The following is a 21,896-nucleotide window of genomic DNA, read 5'->3' on the forward strand; positions in this document are numbered from 1 at the left end:
GCCGCTATCCACGGGAGGTCTTGGTCCTTGGTGATGCAGGCAGTCTCCTGGGGGTTTGTCAGGGGTCACTGGTCCTGCAGAACTTCTTGCAGCTTTTTTAAATAGGAGACAGGCCGGTAGGGCTGGGGCCAAGTCAGTTGTCGTCTCCTTTTCTTCTCTGCGGAATTTTCATCTCAGCAGTCCTTCTTCTTGTGAGGTTGTCGGGAATCTACAATACTGGGTTCAGGGTCGCCCCTAAATATTGAACTTAGGGGTGTGTTAGGATCTCAGGGCAGTAGCCAATGGTGACTGACCTTGGGGGTGGCTACACCCTCCTTGTGCTCCCTCCCTTTGGGGGAGGGGAGCACATCCCTATTGGGCTAAATCCTCCAAAACAAGATGGAGGATTTTCCAAGGAAGGGGTCACTTCAGCTCTGGTCACCTTAGGGGTGGTCCTGGCTGAGGGGATGACTCCTCCTTGTTTTTCTCATTATCTCCCCTTGCTGCCAAAAGTGGGGGCTGTCCCCGGGGAGCAGGCATCCCCATTAGCTGGAGTGCCCTGGGGCATTGTAACACGAAGCCTGAGCCTTTGAGGCTCACTGCTAGGTGTTACAGTTCCTGCAGGGGAGGTGTGAGCACCTCCACCCAGTGCAGGCTTTGTTTCTGGCTTCTGAGAGCACAAAGGCTTTCACCCCAGAGGGGTCAGAAACTCCTATCTCAGTGGCAGGCTGGCACAGACCAGTCAGTCCTGCACTGAAGGATTGGGTAAAATACAGGGGGCATCTCTAAGATGCCCTCTGATTTTTTCTAATTAATCCAACACTGGCATCAGTGTGGGTTTATTATTCTGAAAAGTTGGATACCAAACTTCCCAGTGTTCAGTGTAGCCATTATGTAACTGTGGAGTTTGTTTTGACAAACTCCCTGACCATATACTTAATATGGCCACACTGTACTTACAATGTCTAAGAAATGACTTAGACACTGTTGGGGCATATTGCTCATGCAGCTGTGCCCTCACCTGTGGTATAGTGCACCCTGCCTTAGGGCTGTAAGGCCTGCTAGAGGGGTGACTTACCTATGCCACAGGCAGTATTTTGTGTGCATGGCATCCTGAGGGGGATGCCATGTCAACTTTACCTTTTTCTCCCCCAACACACACAATCTGCAATGGCAGTGTGCATGTGTTAGGTGAGGGGTCCACATGCTGCCGCCCTTAGGGACCTTCCTTGGTCACAAGACCCTTAGAAGATGCCCCCTGTATTTTACCCAATCCTTCAGTGCAGGACTGAGTGGTCTGCGCCAGTCTGCCACTGAGACGAGTTTCTGACCCACTGGGGTGACAGCCTTTGTGCTCTCTAGGCCAGAAACAAAGCCTGCACTGAGAGGAGGTGCTTAACACCCCCCCCTGCAGGAACTGTAACACCTAGCAGTAAGCCTCAAATGCTCAGGCTTCGTGTTACAATGCCCCAGGGAACTCCAGCTCCTGGAGATGCCTTACCCCTGGACCCAGCCCCCACTTTTGGTGGCAAGTCCAGAGGAGATAATGAGGAAAACAAGGAGGAGTCACCTACCAGTCAGGAAAGCCCCTAAGGTGCCCTGAGCTGAGGTGACCCCTGCCTTTAGAAATACTCCATCTTGGTTTTGGAGGATTCCCCCAATAGGGATAGAGTTGTGGAGAGGTTTTCCTTTCATCAATGCCAGCTCTTTCAGCCCCAGACTCAGCATCCTTAAAGTCTACTAGCTAAGCAATAGAGAAGTAAAGTCAAAGGTAAGGGCTGCAGATCCCTTCAGCAGGCCTCCTTCTCATACTCCTCTTCCTCCCCGACACCCCAAGGAAAACAGGTCTAGTTTGCTTCTCCAAGCTCACAAGGTGCCTGTGGGGTGGTGGGTGTCCTTCTTGTTACCAGCCTGGAAGACCATGACTTTGGACCAGTGGTTCCTTCAGATCACAGAAAGGGGGTATACCCTACCCTTCCTTCAAGGTCCACCTCCCATAGCTCCTCAGTTTTCTTTACTTCTTCCAAATCACCTTGCCATGCTGTACCAAGAAGTGCATTCCTCTGGAAAGAAGCAGTGGAGTTATTGCCAGAGCAAGAAATTAGCTAAGGACATTTCCTTGTCCCAAAGAAGGACGGTGGCCTATGTCTGATCCTGGTTCTCAGGGACATGAATTGCTTCCTCAGGAATGGGCCGTTCAAGATGTTGACCCCAGTGCAGGTGTTGTTGGAGGTTGGATGGGGTCACTCGACCTGCAGGACGCAAATTCCACATTCAGGTCCTTCTGTCCCGTTGGAAGTACTTGTGTTTTGTGGTGGGTTTCTGCACACTACCAATTTACAGTACTTCCATTTGGTTTGACCTCTGCACCTTGAGTCTTCACCAAGGCTATGACAGTGGTTGTGGTCTCCGAAGTTCAGGCTCACCAGTCTTTCCGTACCTGGACGACTGACTGATCAAAGCCAGATTGCTGAAGGTGGTGGCACATCCCCTGCAGTTGGCAGTTTTAGACCTGACTTTTAGAACTTTTCAGTTACCAAGTTCAAATCTCATATGCAGCTTTCTGTGTCTCCAATTCATAGGGTCAGGAATGAGCATTACTTACCTCTGTGCCTTCCTTCCATCTCAGAGAGTTGCCAACATCCAAAAGATGGTTCCTTCCTCTATGGAGGGCAAGCGAGTTCCATTCTTGAAGGTCCTATTCCTACTAGCTCTTCTGGGTTCCCGCATTGATTTGCTCAAAATTGCACATTGGCATATGAAGGCTCTGCAGGTGTGCCTCTCCAGGCAGGGGTTTCAGGATGCAGTAGTCCTGTTGGATTCCATCATAATCTAGAGCAATGCTGTGGATGTGGTTTATTTGGGAAAAAGATGCAAACCAGCACCGTTATGTTTTGTGTATTTGTTTAGTTTGCCACTCACCCCAGGAGAGTATCCTGCCACACTAAAGGAGCTGTAAGGGCTGAGCCAGGCTAGGTGAAGAGCCAGCTCTTGAGTTCCTTGCACAATTCAAGAACTGAGAAGGCAGCTCTGATGTGCAGGAGCTGGACGTTCCAGGCTGTAGGAACGAGGTTGGAGAAGGTACAACCACTGGATCTGGTTCTTCATATGTGGTGAGTGCGAGTAGTAGTCTGGCTGAGCAGGGGTTTGTGGAAGTTTACATGGTTATTGTGGTACATGGGATCAATTTTGTGTAATGCATTCTGTCCATGAGGGGTTTGAAGAGAGCTTGTTTGTGAATTGGGACCCACTGGAACTCTTTGACATGCAGAGGGGTGAGTCTGGGGTGGGAGGTTGAGGGCGAGCCTGGCCCGTAGAATGGTCTTCAGTTCCCCTCTGGTCATGGCCACAGTAGTGATGGATGCCTCCACCCTAGGATGGGGGCTGAGGATCTTGAGATCAGGGCCTTTTGGTCTCCAGAGAAGCAGATATTTCACATCAACCTGCTGGAATTCCAGGTGATTAGGCTGACATTCAATACCTTCCTGCCCTCCATCCACCATTAGTCCTTCCAGATCGTTACAGACAAAACAATTGCAATATGGTACTTAAACAAGTAAGGGGCAGTAATGTCATAACCTCTTTACCTAGAGCCATTGAGGCTGTTGTCTTGGGCACAATGTCAAGGGATTTGGTTATCATTCAATCACCTGGTGGGCTCTCTGCATGTCATAGCGAGGCAGTGATCTGAGCCTGAGCCAGTGTCAACTTGAAGATCACAAGTTGTGTCTCCTGAAGATAGTTTAGAATTGTTTCGCCCAGTGGGGCACCCCTCAAGTGAATTTGTTCACCTCATCAGAGAATGCTCAGTGCCAGCAGTTCTCTGTCCTCCAGTGTCCATTGAGAAGAGCCTTGGGAGAAACATTTGAGTTAGTGAATCTTTCAGCTTCAATAGGCATTTCTCCCACCTCATATCCTTGATTCCTCAAGTTCTGAGGCAGATTCATCAAGGTCAGGCCCAAGTCTTTCTAATTGCCTGGAACTGGCTAAGGAGGGTGTGGTATGCAGACTTTCGCCTATTCTCCCTAGGACCCCTGCTCAGGCTCCCATTCAGATCAAACCTTCTCTCCCAGTTGACGGGAATGGTGTTGTAACCCAATCTCTGAGGCATCCACCTTCATGCCCAGAAGTTGAAAGTGGAAATCTAAACTCCTTTATGCTGCCACCAGAGGTTGTGAATGTCAGCTTGTCTTCCCTTCAAAAAATCTGTTTACTCTGGGATATTGAACAGCTTTGTTTCATGGTGTGCAGGCAACAATGTAGACTCAGTTCAGTCTAGTCTGTTGTAGATACTACAGTTTGCACTTTATCTAACCTGGAGAGGGTGTGGGATTGGCATTGTAAAAGGGTATTTGGCTGTGTTGTCAACGTTCCTCTGTTTCCCAGACTAGCCTACTCTGTTTAATCCCCCTTTTGTGGTGCTATTTCTCAAAGGATTGACTTAGTTGTACCCCCAAATGCCCATTGTCGTGCCCCAGAGGGACCTTAAACTTGTTTCTAGATTTTTGATGCGGTCTCTGTTTGGACCCCTTCACATTTGCAAATATTAACCCCCAAAACAGTGTTTGTGGTGGCAATAACCTCTGCTAAATTGGTCCATGAGTTACAGCCCTTACTTTTCCATCTGCTGTTCTCTGCATATTTCTCTGACAAAATGGTCTTGCAGACCAGGGCTGCTTTCCTGTCTAACGTGGTGACTCCGGTCACTATACTGACATTATTTATACCATCCCGCCCCACTCCACAAAAGAGGGTGAGTGGCTTTATAGGCTGGAACCTAGCCACGTGGTCAGTGAGCACCTAGACCGCACCTAAGACTTACAACTGGATGACCAAGTCTTTATTAGGTACTGCTGTTCCAAGAAAGGCAAAGCGGTCCATAATTGGACCCTGTCCAGATGGATCATTCTCTGCATCATCAAGCTACCCTTGTCCAAGAAAGAACCTGCTGAGGGCTCTATACACCAAGACCAGCTCGTCAACTTTGGCCTTTGCCAAACATGTTTCATTTGAAGAAATCAGTATGGCAGCTCCATGAGCATCCCTAGACTCTTTTGCCATGTGTAGGAAGTGGGCTCTGTGCATACTATCTCAAAGGGCCATCAGAGGCATTTTCCTACACCAACCATTATGAGTATCTTACTTACTTTCTAAATATCAATTGGTATGTGTAGTGCTGCAGATTCACATGACATGTAGCCTCTTGCTACACACATATATATTATTCAGTTAGGACTTGGGGCCAGATGCAAGTAGAGTCTGAATTGCGACTCGCAAATTGCGAGTCAGAGAGACTCGCAATTTGCGAGTCGCAATTCAGTATGTAGGATGGTGTCCCTGACACCATCTGCGACTCGCAAGGGGGTCGCAAAGGCCCACCTCCTTAATATTAATGAGGTGGCTCGCAATTTGCGACCCCCTTGAGACTCGCAGCACTAACAGGGATTGTGGCCTGCTGGAGACAGCAGACCACCATGTCTGTGACTGCTTTTAAATAAAGCAGTTTTTTTTTTGTAATCCAGCCCGTTTTACTTAAAGGAAAACGAGCTGTATTACAAAACTAAAAAATGAAACATTTTGTTTTTGTTTCATTTTTTCAGGGCAGGCAGTGGTCAATAGGACCACTGCCTGCCCTGAAAAAATGTTTTCAGTGCCATTCACAAAGAGGAAGGGGTCCCATGGGGACCCCCTTCACTTTTGCGAATGGGTAAGCACCCATTTGAAATGGGTGCTAACTGTGATTGTTTTGTGACCGCGTTCACGGTCACAAAACAGTACAACATTGCGCTGTGACTCGCAATTAGGAAGGGGAGCACCCCTTCTTAATTGCGACTCGCAGTCCCGTTTTGCGAATCGGTAACCAGGTTACCGAATCGCAAAACGGGGATTGGGCATCATGATGTGCCTTTTGCACGAACAGCAAAATTCGCTGTTTGCGACGTGCAAAAAGTTTTGTACATCTGGCCCTTAGTTTCTATAGAAAAAGTATTTTTTGTTTTGCTAATAACTTTAGTGCTGCTTGATGAATCTTCACGAAATTTCCCCAGAAACTTTCCTGCTCACGTCAGCTGCGATGTGGAAAGTTTTGGGGTGATCCCTCTGGAAGGGTGGGGGTGTGGCCTAGAAAAATCGGGGGAGGGGGGTCACAAAACGCATTTTCACCCATAATTATTTTTTTATAGGGATTGTGAACAGCGGTATCGCCAAAACTACTGGACGTAATTACAACAAATTTGCCAGAAAGGTAGCTCTTGGTCCTGAAAGAGCCCTTTTTGTTATTTGGTGTAAATTTGTTCAGTAGTTTTTGATAAATTAAAGGAGATCCAAATTGTATATATAGGGACGCAGATCACTCGTGAATCAAACACAAAGCATTGTCGCTCCGTGCGACAGAAGGAAGCAATGTGATTGGCTGGTCGCAACCTGTTGCGAAAGTTGAGGCCGCCATCTTACCAACCAGAGCACAGCCTCAGGGGATGGAAATAGGGGCTGTAAATAATAAAAGGGGTCAAGGTAGAGGTACTCTGACCCGATGAGGTTCACCAGTGGGTGTCTGAGGGACCCCTTATGAGTTTGAAATGGTTCAAAACTAATTTTTTCCGTGATTGCCCCCGTGTAACATTTCGACAGTCGCAAACCCGGGTGAAAATACAAAATACACATTCATACACATGCACTCGCTGACAAACCCACAAAAAACAGAGAAATTCACCCAAAAAAACAAAAGGTTACAGGGACGTTGTAGTTGGGAAATATAATTTAAAAAAACATAGAAATTCACTGGATAAAAAAACGAAGGTTACAGGATTGTTATAGTTAGGCTCACATAGCTAGTTATCTAAAGTAACTATAGCTTGTGCCCTAAGGTATCTATAACTCGCACCCTCGCCGTGCCCTGCTAATTACCCCACAAATTATGGCACTCATGACATCTTTGATAACATCATTGATATTATCAATGTAATATTTGCAGTAACATTGTTGACGAAAAAAGTGTGCATGGCAGGGGCACAAGTTATAGTTCTCTTAGGGCATGAGTTATATTTACTTTAGATACTCTAACTATAGCAGGTGAATTTCAGTTTTCTCCAGTATTAGGGTATCTTTCATAGATTCACATGCTTGAATCATTCCCCGTCGTCGAAGTGGGAGTCCCACGGTACATAGAAAGCAATAAATAGAGAAAAAACTTTTCCTTCTTCTTTTTTTTTTTTTTTTTTTTTTTTTTTTTCATTGAAGCCAATAGGAAAAAACATATTCAATTGTAGAACTATCAGCCTCTTTAGAAAGAGCCCAAACTTCAACCAATCAGGCGTGACCACCCTCTTAGAACCCTCAGCACAGAGGCTCAGTCTGTCAGATTTTCTACTGCACGTCGTGTGTAAGGGAGTCTCCCTGAGCTCTGCTCAGTTTTCCATCTCTTCAAGAGAAATCCTTAGAACTTCATTTTTCTTCAAGACTTTTTTCCATCATGTCTACAAGAAAAGGCCTTTTTAGACCTTGTGGGACCTGTGGCAAATTGAGACTTCACTGTGAGGACCCTCACAAGGAATGTATCTATTGCTTACATCCAGAGCTCAAGGTCAAGGACTGTAAGATCTGCAGGACCTTTCCTAATAAGACTCTGAGGGACAGAGAAGCCAGGCTCCAACTTTGGCTCCAGAAAAAGAAGGCAAGAGAAGCTCTTTCTGAAGAAGAGAGTGACACTGCAGTGACCTCCAAGAAAAGAAAGAGGTCTGTGGAGAGCCTATCCCCTGTAAGCACTAAGTCAGCCAAGAAGCTGCATGCTTTTAAGGACACCGGGGATCTACCTTCAACATCTAAGGTAGCAAGTGGCAGGGTTCACTCAGAACCATCTACACCTGCTTCTTCTTCAAAGAAGCTTAAAAAGCCTTCCAGTTCTCTACCTTCGTCGACGTCCCAAAAATCTACACCGTCGACGACCGCTCCGTCGACGATGGCTCTACCTGTGACGACGACTACGATGACGGCTACGTTTACAGCCCCTTCGTCTCCGATGATAGTGACTTCATCTCCGCTGTCGTCTACGACGATAACATCGGTGAGTCTCAAGTATGGTCCGTCGTCGTCGCACACTTTGAAGATCGTTAAGAAGCCGTCGACGGGTAAGAAGCTTAAATCTTTACCATCGACGCATTCATCGACGAAGAGATTCAGGAGGTCGCCGTCGGTTTCGCCGACGAAGATTCCATCGACGCACCGGATCACGAAAACTCAGTCGTTGTCAACCCCGTCAACGGGTGACGCAGTGACATTGGCTTCGTCGACGGCTCCTTCGTCGACAGTGATACCACCAACTACACCGACGGCCCCGTCGACGCCTGCTCCATCGACGCCTGCTCCGTCGACGCCTGCTCCGTCGACGCCTGCCCCGTCGACGAGTGCTCCGTCGACGACAGCTCTGTCGACAGTTTATTTTCCTGGAACTTTTCCTTACCTACCACAAAGGATTTTGCCGGTACAGGTCAGGTCCTCTGTATTACAACCGTCGCATACATCGCCCAGCAAGGTTACACCCGTTCCTCCGCAGCATCTTTTTGCTGATGATGATGATGATGATGGCGATGGGTACTCTGATGACGGATTTTTTCCGGTAGCGCGTAGTCCGTCCGAACTACGTATAAAATGCCAGGAGGAGGATGAAGAGGAGGATCTTCAGCAATTTTCACACCAACAGGATCAAGGACATCTCGAACAACCAGAACAGACAGTACAAATGCCGGTATCATTGATTAATAACCTTCAGCAAATGATGCAGGACTACTATGCGAGGTTTCCCCCGCCTGGTCCTTCTACACCAGTACAGCCTCAGCAGACACCAGTGTCCACTCCAGCTAGACCTTCCACATTACCAGACCCTACCACAGCACCTCCATCGGTTCAGACTATTGAGTCACCGTCATCCGAGGAGGAACAGGAAGAAGGGGAGATACAAGACTCAGACTCTTTAATACTGGAATGGGATGAGTATCAGATTCAGACTCCATCTGTGTCTACACCACCGCCAGTAGACTCTCCTCCTCAGGACATTGGGGGTTTCCATAGTGTCATGGAGAGAGCTGCCAAAAGATTTCAGCTACCGATTACGTCAAAACAATCAGATTGTTTTCTTTATGATTTTAAAGAGGACACTAGAAAATCGGTAAGGGCCATTCCCATAGTCGATTTCATCTGGGAAGAAGGTTTAAAGGTCATGCAGACTCCGTCCTCCATTCCTGCAGTCTTGCCCAGACTAGAAAAGAATTATAAGGCACCTGACAACTCCCCAGCATGCCTAATCAGCCATCCTAAGCCGGATTCGGTTATCTCCCAAGCAGCTCAGAGAAGATCCAGGAATCCGTCAGCTTCTCTGACTGCCCCTCCAGACAAGGAAGGACGGCGTCTGGACTCTATAGGTAAAAAAATTTCAACCATGGCTGCCACCACTGTTAGAGCCGCCAACTCTCTAGCAATACTGGGGAGATACGATCGTCAGATGTGGTCTGACATGTCACAATTCATTGACATGATACCTGAATCCAGTAGGGCAGAGGCACGCAGAATTCTTCAAGAAGGAGAAAAGATTTCGGCCGAAATCATAGACTCGGCCATTGATGTTTCTTCTACAGGTTTCAGACAATTGGCCGGTGCTGCGGTTCTAAGACGCCAAGGGTGGCTAAAGGCTACATCTTTTAGGCCGGAAGTTCAGTTGAAAATTCTAGACATGCCATATGATGGCGAACTTTTATTTGGAAAACATGTCGGCGATGCTTTGCAGTCGATCAAATCAGACACTGAAACAGCCAGGTCACTTGCAACGCTTCAGTACAAAAGGCAACCCTTTCGAGGAGCGAGAGGGAGAGGTACTTTTTCACACAGAGGAGGTTTTCAACAATATAGACCGTACTCCTCTTACCAAGGGCAATATCGCTCAACTTATGGCCAGCAGCAACAGCATTCCTTTCGCCAGCAAACATCAGCTCGTTTCAAACAGCAAACGAGAGGAAAGTCTGCTTTCAGACCCAAGGATACGGCTAGAAAGCAGTGACCCTCATCAAGTGCCTGCACCCAGCCCCTGCACCAACACTCGTATAGGGGGCACAATTTCCGGATTTCTACACCAATGGTCCAGAATAACAACAGACAGATGGGTTTTGGATATTATCAGCTGGGGACATACTCTAGAATTCAACCAGTCTCCTCCTCAAGTACCACCAAGAGGCCCCCCGCCAGCCCATCTCAACGAGCTTATGGAACAGATTGCTATCTTAATGAGCAAGGGAGCAATAGAGATCGTACCAAGAAACCAGAGGGGAATAGGTTTTTACTCCCGTTTTTTCCTTATCAGGAAGAAAAACGGAGACTGGAGGCCTATTCTCGATCTTCGATCGCTCAACAAATACCTCAAGAAGCAATCTTTTCGCATGATCTCTCTTCAAGACGTCCTGAGCCTCCTCAACCGAGGGGATTTTATGACCTCGCTAGATCTTCAGGACGCATATTTTCACATTCCAATTCACCCCAATCATCGGAAATTCTTGCGGTTCAGGGTCGCAGGCATTCACTACCAGTTCAGAGTGCTTCCGTTTGGCCTCAAGTCGGCTCCAAGAGTGTTCACCAAGATTTTGGCTCCAGTGGCAGCCCACCTCAGACAACTAGGGGTGCAGGTGTTCCCTTACCTAGACGACTGGCTAATAAAGGCACGTACAGCTTCGAAGGCTGCCAGAGACACAGAAACATGTCTCTCCCTTTTCGGAGCTTTGGGTTTGACGGTCAATTACCCCAAATCTCACACAGAGCCCACTCAGAACATCACGTTTCTAGGAGCCATCTTGGACACTTTACAAGCGAAAGCCTTTGCTTCACAGGACAGAAGACAGAGACTTCGAAACTTGGCAGCTCGGCTCAGCAAAAAAAGGTCCGTTTCAGTGCGGACTTACAAGTCTTTTCTAGGGATACTATCGTCTTGCATTCCATTGATAAAGAACTGTCGCCTCCACATGAGGACTCTTCAGCAAGAACTAGACAACCAATGGAAACAGACAGAAGGCTCTTTCGACGAGCTAGTACGGATCACCCCTGCAGAGAAACAGGCTTTCAGGTGGTGGAAAGACACTCCCCTAGTCTCGGACGGGCTGTCATTTCTGAAAGACAGGACCATGCACATAGTAACAACGGACGCATCCCTGGAGGGATGGGGTGCTCATTTACAGGATCTTTCCGTGAGGGGAAAATGGTCTATGCAAGAATCAACTCTCCACATAAATGTATTAGAGCTCAGAGCGGTGTCTTTGGCACTCAAATCCTTCCTCATGAACATCAAGGATTCTTCAGTGTTGATAAGGACAGACAACCCCACGGTCATGCACTATATCAACAAGCAAGGAGGCACAAGATCTCGAGCATTATCCCTGGAGGCGCAGAAGCTGTGGCATTGGGTGATTCAGCAGGGAATCACCATACGAGCAGAACATCTCCCAGGGATCACCAACATCTGGGCAGATGCCTTGAGCAGGAATCGGACCAGCTGCCACGAGTGGGAACTCAATCAATCGGTTCTCGACAATCTCTTTCGTCTTTGGGGCAAGCCCACCCTAGATCTATTCGCGACCAAGGACAACAAGCAAGCTGGCGTCCGCAGAAGGGTTCGAGGGGGAATGCATTTTTGATCAGATGGTCAGGGATTTATGCATACGCTTTTCCCCCGCTTCCACTCATCCCGAGACTTCTGCTCAAGATGACGCGGGAGCGATGCAGGATTCTTCTAATCGCTCCGAGATGGCCGCGCCAGTTCTGGTTCACAGAACTTCTATTGCTATCGGAACAACCTCACATTCGGCTGAAGGCAATTCCGGATCTGCTGACAATCTGCTGACAATGAGCCAGGGTCAGGTTCGTCATCCCAACCCGACATCTCTTCGTTTATCAGCCTGGCTCCTGAATTCTATGAATTCGATGGATTGAATATTCCTCCGGAGTGCAGAGAGATACTTGCCTGTGCCAGAGCCCAGTCTACGAATCGCACATACAGATTCAAGTGGAAGAGGTTTTGTGTGTGGTGCGCAGCTTCCAGCATCCATCCTCTAACATCATCCCCTGAACAAATTTTGCCATACTTACTACATTTGGCTAAATCCGGTCTTTCGCATTCATCGATTAAAGTGCATTTGGCTGCCATATCTCGTTACCGACGAACCTCTCAGTCACCTTCACTAGGCTGTAAAGCCGCAGTCGCCCAGCCGGGTCCGGCGGTTTCCCGCCGGATTTCCCCCGGCTGGGAGATTCCGACCCCCTTCCCGCCAGCCTGTTTCTGGCGGTTTTCACCGCCAGGAAGAGGCTGGCGGGAACGGGTGTCCCTGCACTGCCCATGCCACTGGCCCCAGCAGGATTTTCACTCTGTGTGATGGCTCAGAACTGCACCCGTCGCACCCCTGCAACTCTGCCGGCTCCATTCGGAGCCGGCTTCATTGTTGCAGGGACTTTCCCGCTGGGCCGGCGGGCGCTCCTTTGGCGGCCCAGCGGGAAAGTCAGATTGGCCTCTGCGGTCTTTTGACCGCGGAGCGGCCAAGAGGCGGTTCCCGCTTGGCGGGCGGCGACCGCCGCCCGCCAAAGTATGAATGACCCCCTTAGTGTTTGCCATCGCTTGATGGGAGATTTGAAATGGCTCCCGCCAAGCAAGAGCAACACAGGTTTCCCTGCCCGTGCTGTTGCATGCAGGGAAACCGATATGTTCCAGAGGTGGGCACCCCAGGACATAGCTGCTGAGCCGGTAGCAATTAATGGCTCAGGGAGAGGGGGGTCATGCGTCTGTCTTCCCCTAAAGAAATGGGCCCCTTAGTGGGATCCCAGTGACCTTTTCAAGTTTTGGGAGGGGGTCAGGGGGTGGGCTCTCTGGGGCCTCTTGAAGCTTGGGAAGGTGGGGACGCACATTGTCCTCCCCACAAATAATATCACCCTGGGAGTGGGCTTCCCAGGCCATCTAATGGCTTGGTAGGGTGCTGCACGTCTCCCATCTCCATAGAAATTGTTTTTGGCCCCAGGTGGAGCCTCCCCGAGGCTTATAGTAAATAAATGTGGCCGACCACCATTATGGGCTCTTTATTTTCTGGCTCCGCAAGAGTCTCGTGGGATTGCAGCATTTCTTGCGTTTTTTTTTTTTTCAGCCCCAGGAGTTCTCTGGATCTCAATCATGGGGCCTAAGAGGTCATCTTTACACAGTCTGATGCCTGGGATTATTTTACAGGTGAAGAATCTGTAGGTAGATGATTCATCAGAAAGATAGGTAATGCAGGTAAATAACTTTTTCTTTTCTTGTTGCTATGATGGCTGTTAGTGTTTAAATCCAGACCTGTAGCATTGATCTATTTTACAGACTGTGTAATGTAGACTGGCATTTGCACTTCATATTTGGCTGTACAATCTAAATTACAGTTATGGTTCACCTGTACACATTGGCCTTTGACTCCTATTTGAGTCTACCTTACACCACCATTCTATACTTGGTATTTTTTCCCAAATCTGCAACATTGTTCCAAGGAGCATGGTCCTGCTGCACTACAAATATGAACTTGCATTTGTGTGAATCTGGTCTCATATCTGTATGCAATTCATTCCAATATGTTTAGCCAGCACTGGTTTTTGTGAAATCTTGTTTAATGGTGTTTAGTGTTCTACAGATCAGCACAGTTTGCAGCACGATTGAAGAAGGTTGAGTTTTTATAGTGTCTCATTTAAAAGGCTATGTCATTGAGTTCTGCATGCAGTGTGCAGTACATTAATAATGTTGCAACTTACGAATGGAGAGCACCTTACAAAATATTTCCCAGTTGAATTGTGTGTTTTGTTTGGTTAAACACAGGGATAGAGGTAAGAAAAATCTGGTGTCGTCTGAAGACGAAGATGATGAGGAAGCTAGCAGTGGTGAGAGTGAAGTTGAGCAACCAACAGTTCGCTCGAGGCGATTGCTACCAAGAAGGTAAGAAATAATTTGCTTCACCCCTGCTGTCTAGTTGGAACATTCACACTGAAGTACACAGGTTCTGAGTGCTAAAATATTGTTCTTACTTGGGTTTTGTGTAATGCTTTGTCACAATTCACATGTTATGCAAAATTCCAAATTAATTGTCGAAAATTGCACCCCAAACAGCATTAAGGGAAAAGCATGAATAATGTGAGGTATTTTTAAGCATTTGCAATACAAATGTAATCCAGAACCAAGTCTTTCAGTGCGTTTGTATGGTTCACTTTTAATTCAGGATCACCATCGGACTCCATTTCAAAACTACACAATGCTTACAGTGTCAAGTTTACTGTTGGCACACTATTTTTTTATTTATTTAATGATTGAATTTGTTCAGTGGCGGTAAACCAAGGCTCCAATCCTCAGAATGCAGTGAAGGCACGGTTGTGGTAATAAACTCTTGGAATTGAAAGTGACATGTCCTCATGAAATAAGGTTTTCAGTTAACCAGTGTTCCTTTTCCAAAACAAGACACCTGGTCACTTGATCCCCAAGTGGCCAGGCCATTTAGCACCTCTTTAAGTCCCTAGTAAATGGTGCCACTGGTACCTAGGGCTTACGTATTAAAGAAGGGTCCCCCAAGAGCTGCAGCACAGATTATGCCACTCTGAGTGACCCAATACCAACCTCATGCAGACTGCCATTGCAGGCTGCTCGACAGGGTGCTCCCAAAGTGAAAACACAACGTGGCATACAGCATGTGTGCCATGTTCCCTAAAACACTGCATGTAATATTTGTAAGTCACCCCTACAGTAGGACTTATAGCCCTAAGGCAGGCTGCATTATATTACCTGTGTGGGCATATCTGCAAAAACAGATATGCCCCAGCTATGTCTTTGTCGATTCTTCGATATACTGTGTGTGCAGGGAAGCCATTTTAAATACATGTGATGGACATTGGTTATTACAGAAACAGAAACCCAATGCCTCAGGACACCTCTGCACCTGTCCGCCCCGGACCGAGGAGAAGAGGACCAAAGGTGTCCCCACATCTCTCAGCCTTGTGAGAACTGTTGTGGGTTGTACAGATACACTCACATGGCTCAGAAATGACCACACAGAGTCCTCTTAGCTGTTCCAAAGACAGTATTTTCTAACTGTTGTGACAGGGAGAAAAATACTGTGGACTGCACCTCAGCCCTGCATGACCTGCCTCTACAGTTTTATTCATCTGTCTGTTCACAGGCAGGCCCTTTTATAGAAATCCATACATTACTTTATTATACATAATTAACAGTTGATAACATTCAAGTTACAGATTAAAGTGGAAAACACCTAAAAATATCCAGTGGGTGCTCAGAATTTGGTTTCTTCCCTGCACCCATTGTAGGTTGCACACCTGTGTGTATTGGGCTAATTTAGTTAGGTGTCCAGTGTCTAATCAGTTTACGATCTGTTTGTAGGCACGGAGAGTGTGCTGGGGACTTGTGTGCCAATGCCATAAATACTGCAGATTGGTCAGACATGAGTTGGCCTTTAACAGATGACCCGTTTGTGTTCCTTATTCCGCTACATCCTTGCATGAACCTTTCACCTTGCCCGTGTCAGAGTGTGTGTGTGTGGGAGGGAGGGGTTGTGGGGGGGTGGATGCTGGTGGGGGGAAGGGGTTGGCTTAAACAGTTTTTTTTATTTTATTGTGAACAGCAGTGTGGCCTCTGATGGTGCTTGAGGATGCATGATGATTTCATATTCATGGTAGTGCACTAATTATTTTGCATTTCCTACAACATTCCCTCCTCTAGTTGATATTTCAACTACCTTATCTAAGTCTTGGCCTGCCTTTAGTACCAGATGATAGATATTGCTGTGGAAATCCACCACTTGCTTTGGTGTCCTAATTGAAAACATCCCTCCCGCCTTAGGGCATATTCTCCTAAAACATGCTAGTATTGCCTGTATTACACAGTATATCAGTAGCAAGATCACAGTCATTGGTAACAGAGCCCCCAACAGTCTCGACATCCAGGATGGTAGTGCTGAAAACCAACCACTAAACCAACTATCTAGGGCACCTCCTTCAACTATCATTTTAGTTTGTAAATTAAGCAGTGTCGGTATTGCTTCTGACAAAGTTCCATTTGCTGCATCATTTGCTGGGATAAACGTACAGCATGCAGTACCTATCTTTTTACAGACACCCCCTTGCATGGCTGTCATAAGGTCCAGTACATGACGGTGTTGTCGCACCATTATCTTCAAGACATGCAGTTCTTCCTTTATTGCATTGAAGCCCTCATTTGTGGTGTTAATGACCTCAAGGAGTTCCCACCTTGTGATCTGGAGCCAACGAGCGGATACCTTAGCTTGGACAGACAGGAAGATGCTCCCAAAGAAAACCTCCATGTCCTTGAACAAGCGTTATGCTTGAGGGATTTAATTCCAGGTGCTTGTGCCATGGTATTCTGCAGTTCTCTTCTTCTGGTTGTGATGCAAGGGCTAGGTGGCTAGTCTCCTGTTAAGCATCAGGACTGCAAAAGCTAAGGAAGCCTGCACCCTCGAGAGCCCAGCTGCCCAGGAATGCCTCCCACCACTGAGTGCTGAAGTGCATTCTAGGAGACCAAGTCTTGACCATCACAGGATGTCCACAAGGTTGTTGGACCTGTAATCAAAGTCAGTGTGGACTCTGGTTCCCAGGCAAGATTGATTTGCTTTCCTGCAAGCAACTGGGAGACCAGTTGAACAGTTGCGACTGGACCTGCACAGGGCCCCACCAGTGCACAGTGGGAGATTAAGTCCAGAGGCCGGAAACAACCCCTGACGTTCGTGGACCCTTAGGGGTGGCCCCAGGAGTACTCACTGTGTGTGTTCATCTTCAGCATCCTGCATCCCTAGCATCAGATCCACTTCTTTGCTGAACTGCGATGAATAAAAATACAGTGAAGACCATGAGACTGCTGGACCTGGATGGTAACTGTTTCCCTGGACCTCAGAGGGCCATATTACTGTTTCCCAACCCATTGTGGCCCGTCCAATAGAGTCATAGTAGCCGTTTTAGCCTGTTGCATTCTATAGATTGAACTACATTGATTTATTCTAAATTTGAAAAATCATATCTCTGGTGTGTCATTCTAGTGTCTATTTAAAGGCAAAAGAATACTCCATGTTTTTAATAAATTGGTATTGATTTTGTATTGTGTGGTGATCCTCACGTACTGATTGTTTTTGTACTTCTAAATGCCTTACACTTGTTTCCTTTGATTAAGCATGTCTGCTCTGTTCTACAGTTACCCAGAACTGAGCTACAGCTTTTAATAAAGAACCTAATTGGACTGGGTAGAGATTGTGACATTATTATATGGTGAGGTCTCACAATTACACCATATAATAATCCACTTTCTCTCAGTCATTCATGCATACTTTCACAAATCATTCTTGTGTGGACATAAAATCCAATAGGAGGTGGGACAGAAATGCACAATAATTTCAACTCAGCCTCCCGAAGAGGTAGAGTAGTGCTACAGAATGTATGCAAACATGTTAATCCAGAAAGGAGTCACACTGCAAAATGAAATGGTTTGTTACTTGTAGAAAGAGTTTGGCAGCCTGAATTGTTTCTGAATTATCATGCAGTGTATTATTTTGCCATCTAGTTGTTGGGTCTGGAAAACCTGTCTTTTTGCCCTCTTTTCTTTTTTCTGTGGCAGTCATTGGGCACCGTTTGGTGGTATGTCTGTCCCTGTGTCACATGAGGCATGTGCCCTGGAAGATCTTGTGCATGGTTTCAGTCTTCAGATCCTTTTTCCTACCTTTAGGTCTGGAAGAAGAAGCTGGAGCTTCAGATACATCTAGGAAAATATGGGAAAATTTGATGGATCTTCAAGCTGAACCGTTGGAAAATAGTTAAAACTCAATTATAAAGGGAATAACTGTTGAGGACAACAGATAAGCATTGCGGGTCAATTAAAAAGAAGTTGGTGCGCCATGTCGGTAATCAACCTCATGGTCAAAGAATGTGTGTTTGGGGGGCTGGAATCATCTAGGTAAATAGAAAACACCCCTTTAAGACTCTTTCCCAAGAGCCAACCTTACATTTTCCCAAAAGGACATTGCAAATAATGCGCCTTCTGCTTGCTGTTAGGATCAGAGTGCTGAAGTCTGTGATGTGTGCACCTAGACAGCCAAAGACACTTAAAACCCAGGGAAAAGCAGAGGTGGATACAGTACAAAGCAGTCACAGAAGAAAGAACAGCTTTCCTTTAGAGACCTGGTTGTCTAGTTAAAACAACAATGTTGAGGATACAGAGGTGGTTGAAAGGGAATGATCCTGCATCGATGGGGGTGTTGTTGAGCTGGAAAAGAAACAGTCATCCAAGAGACAACAAAACGCATGTTTGGATAACACAACAGAAACACAGTGGGCTGGAGCCAAACAATAAGACTTGAGGAGCCCCAAGATACCCTTGATGCCAAAACCGTTGACGAGCAAAGGGACGTAGAAACAAGCATAGCCCCAGGGGCTCTGACATAAGACCACTGTTGCAGGATGTCCCTCGGTTGCATCATAGGCACAGAGAAGCGTTTGAGACCAAGAGGTGGTAAAGAACCAAAGTAAGGGACACTGGCTATGAAGAGAAAGGCTGTTCCTGTCCTGGACCTGGACACCTAACAAAGAACACTCAAGTTAAAAAGATGCACGAGTCTCCACAATGATGAAATGGCAGCGATCCTCCAGAAAAACGATTTCAGTGTTATCACATTTCTGTTCAGGGAAAAACCACATGAGAGGTAGGAGCAGTTTGGCCTTGAACCTCCATCCATGCCTGAGCCACACAAGTGTAGAAGTGTTCTTCGAAGAGGACATGTATATACAGAGGTGTTTAAAGATCTAAATGGTACTTAAGGAGAATTTAAGACCTTAACACTGATTCTCTAGTGGAAGGTTTTGAATCCTATCCTTTTGAGCCATCACACACAGATGACATCTCAATGCACAATGCATTGATAAAAAAGAGCAGCTGACAAGTATCGGATGCAGTTGGAAGAGGACCAATTTCATGCTTGCTTTCTGCTTGAAACCCTTTTGCCATCTCAAAAGAAGAGCTAATACCTTTCTAAGGTGCAAATCAATCTGGACCAACGAAGGAGGTAGTTCAGAGAACTGTCAACATTCAAACCTGTGATTCCAAGGGTGGAGAAAAACTATAAGCACTCCTTTAAGGACCCCTTAAACACTAAGGGCAACACATTGGAGGACTCATTTACTGTGCCCGCTGCCAGAAAAAGAGCAAATGTCCTGATATTGAAGGGCATACCTCCTGAAAAGGAGAGCAAAATATTGGAGATGGTGGGGTGCAAAGTCGAGAGAGCAGCAGCCACACAAAAACTCTCCTTAACCGCTGTGCCCACTGAGTGTGGGCAGAAATCATGGAATTAATTAAGCACATCCCTGAACAATACCAGGAGAAGGCAAACTATGTTATGGAAGAAAGCAAAACTATGTCTAGTACTTGTCCTAATTCAGCCTTGAACGCTGTATATACCACAGGTAGGCATCGGTGCACCCATAAAACCCTTAGGAGGCACAGGTGCTGAGTTTCAAGCATAAAGTGGAGGCAGATATTATCAATGCCCCTTTAACAGGGGAATGATGATCAAAAGGACACTCCAGCAGATTTAAAAAGATAATGAGACTTCAAATGCTTTGAGAGCCTTGTATTCCCGCAAATACAGAAGGGGAGATATTCCAATGAGGCTATTGGGAAGAGGAGGCTTTCAAACTTAAACCCACAAACATCATATAGAAAACAGGAGCACAACAATCAACACTACCTTTGTGGCAATTTCCTGCGACTCCTCTCGAGCACTTTCAAGGCAGAACCAGAGGAAGGGGCCAGCCCCCAAGAGCGGCAGGCTCTTCTAGCAAATTACTTTTTACAAAAGGAGCCCCACCACATAACATCAGTGAAGGGCCATCACCTCCGACAAATGGATATTGAACATCATCCAGCACAGTTACTACATTGAGCGCTTAAAATTACCTTGAAACATAAAACCATAAAAAGAGCACATACAAAGGGGAGAGCTGCAATTTCTACAGCAAGAAGTGGAGGGCCTCCTGAAAAAAAACAAGCAATAGAAAAGGTATCCAAGGCAGAGATCAGTCAGGGAATCTAACAGACATATTTCCTAGTACCAAACCGGACAAGACACCGAGACCAATTCTGTATCTCTGATTCTTAAACAAATTTACAAAAACACAAAAATTCATGATGACAACATATGTAGAGGTCATCCTGCGGTTGCCCAAAAAAGAACCATATTGGCAACAATAAACCCATATCTGTATGAACCTATCAAAAAACCTCCAAATATATTTTGGTTTTGTCATGAAATGCACTAATGCACTAATTTGAGATACTTCCTTTTGGTATAAAGTCAGCACCCCAGATTGTTTTACTAAATATGTGGACACATGGATAGTCCTTTCATAAAGTCACAAAGTTAGAGGTAAGATAGTGGCAAAATTAGATAATTCAAATGCTCTATTTTGTGGTAGTGTGGTCGAGCACTAGACTTATCAGAGGGTAGTGTTAAGAATTTGTTGTACACACACACACAGGCAATACATGAGGAACACACACTCAAAGACTTACTCCAGGCCAATAGGTTTTTAAATAGAAAAATATATGTTCGATGGCATCTGTCGCTGTAGATACACATGTTGTGCATAGCCCGCCATCTGGTGTTGGGTCGGAGTGTTACAAGTTGTTTTTCTTCGAAGAAGTCTTTCGAGTCACGGGACCGAGGGACTCCTCCTCTTTGTCTCCATTGCGCATGGGCGTCGACTCCATCTTCGATTGTTTTCTTTCCGCCATCGGGTTCGGACGTGTTCCTTTCGCTCCGGGTTTCAGAACGGAAAGTTAGCTAAATATCGGAAAACTTACGTCGGTATTGTTGCGTTCGGGATCGGCTTAGTTAGAATCGACACCGAATCGAAGAGTGAAGAGCTCCGGTACCCTTCGGGGTAGTTTTCGATCCCCCGTCGGGGCCTGGTCGGCCCGACCGCGTGTAAAACAACGCTGATGGAACGGACCCCGTCCCGTTTCTGTCCTAAATGCCACAACAAATACCCGTATACAGACCAACATTTGGTCTGTAACCTGTGCCTGTCGCCTGAGCACAGTGAAGAGACTTGCGAGGCCTGTCGTGCGTTCCGGTCCCGAAAAACACTCCGTGACCGTCGAGCCAGAAGACTGCAGATGGCGTCCACGCCGACAGCTCACCGAGAGTTCGAGGAACAAGAGGAAGAAGAAACCTTCTCGATCCATGAATCGGACTCCGAGGAATTCGACGACCAAAAAACTGTGAGTAGGACGTCGAAGCGGGCACAGAAGAAAAGTGACCAGGCCCAGGGGACGCCACTGCCACCAGGCCATGGCTCGACCCATAAATTCGGTGACCAACCATTGGCACCGAAAAAGGCCGAAATGGTGCCGAGATCGTCCGACTCCGGTCGAGACACCGGCACGCAGCCTTCTCGGGACCGAGAAAGTGCTGCTGAAAAACATAGACGCCGAGATAGCGGAGCCGAAACTGCTCGACGCAGAGACAGCGGCACCGAGGAAGATCGATGCCGAGAGGGTTCGACTCCGAAAAAGAAGAAGGTCACCTCGGAGCTGAAAGAGAGTACAGACAGGGTTTCGGTGCCAAAACGACCCGCAACCGACCCAACTACCGGTTCCTATTCGGAGGAGCAATCACTGTCCTCTCAGATGCGAAAGCATAGATTTGAGGAAGAGTTGCAATCCACCGAAGTGGACCACACTCAGAAACGTATTTTTATACAGGAAGGAACAGGGAAAATAAGCACCCTTCCCCCTATTAGGAGAAAAAGGAGACTGGACTTTCAGTCAGACCAAGCACCACAAACAAAAATGGTGAAAAAGGTAACTCCGC

The 21,896-nt window shown here is 46.8% G+C and overlaps 1 protein-coding gene across 2 annotated transcripts in view; it reads left to right on the forward strand.

The window, feature by feature from the left end:
• The window catches only part of CHD2 (chromodomain helicase DNA binding protein 2), a 1,519,436-nt gene that overhangs the window by 250,840 nt on the left and 1,246,700 nt on the right, over nt 1–21,896 (forward strand). For both annotated transcript variants that reach the window (XM_069222751.1, XM_069222752.1), the window contains one exon: nt 13,838–13,954. In XM_069222751.1, the coding sequence (XP_069078852.1) occupies nt 13,838–13,954 (117 nt within the window). The remainder of the gene's footprint in view (nt 1–13,837; nt 13,955–21,896) is intronic.

Source organism: Pleurodeles waltl, chromosome 3_1 (genome assembly GCF_031143425.1).
Source record: "Pleurodeles waltl isolate 20211129_DDA chromosome 3_1, aPleWal1.hap1.20221129, whole genome shotgun sequence".
NCBI lineage: Eukaryota > Metazoa > Chordata > Amphibia > Caudata > Salamandridae > Pleurodeles > Pleurodeles waltl.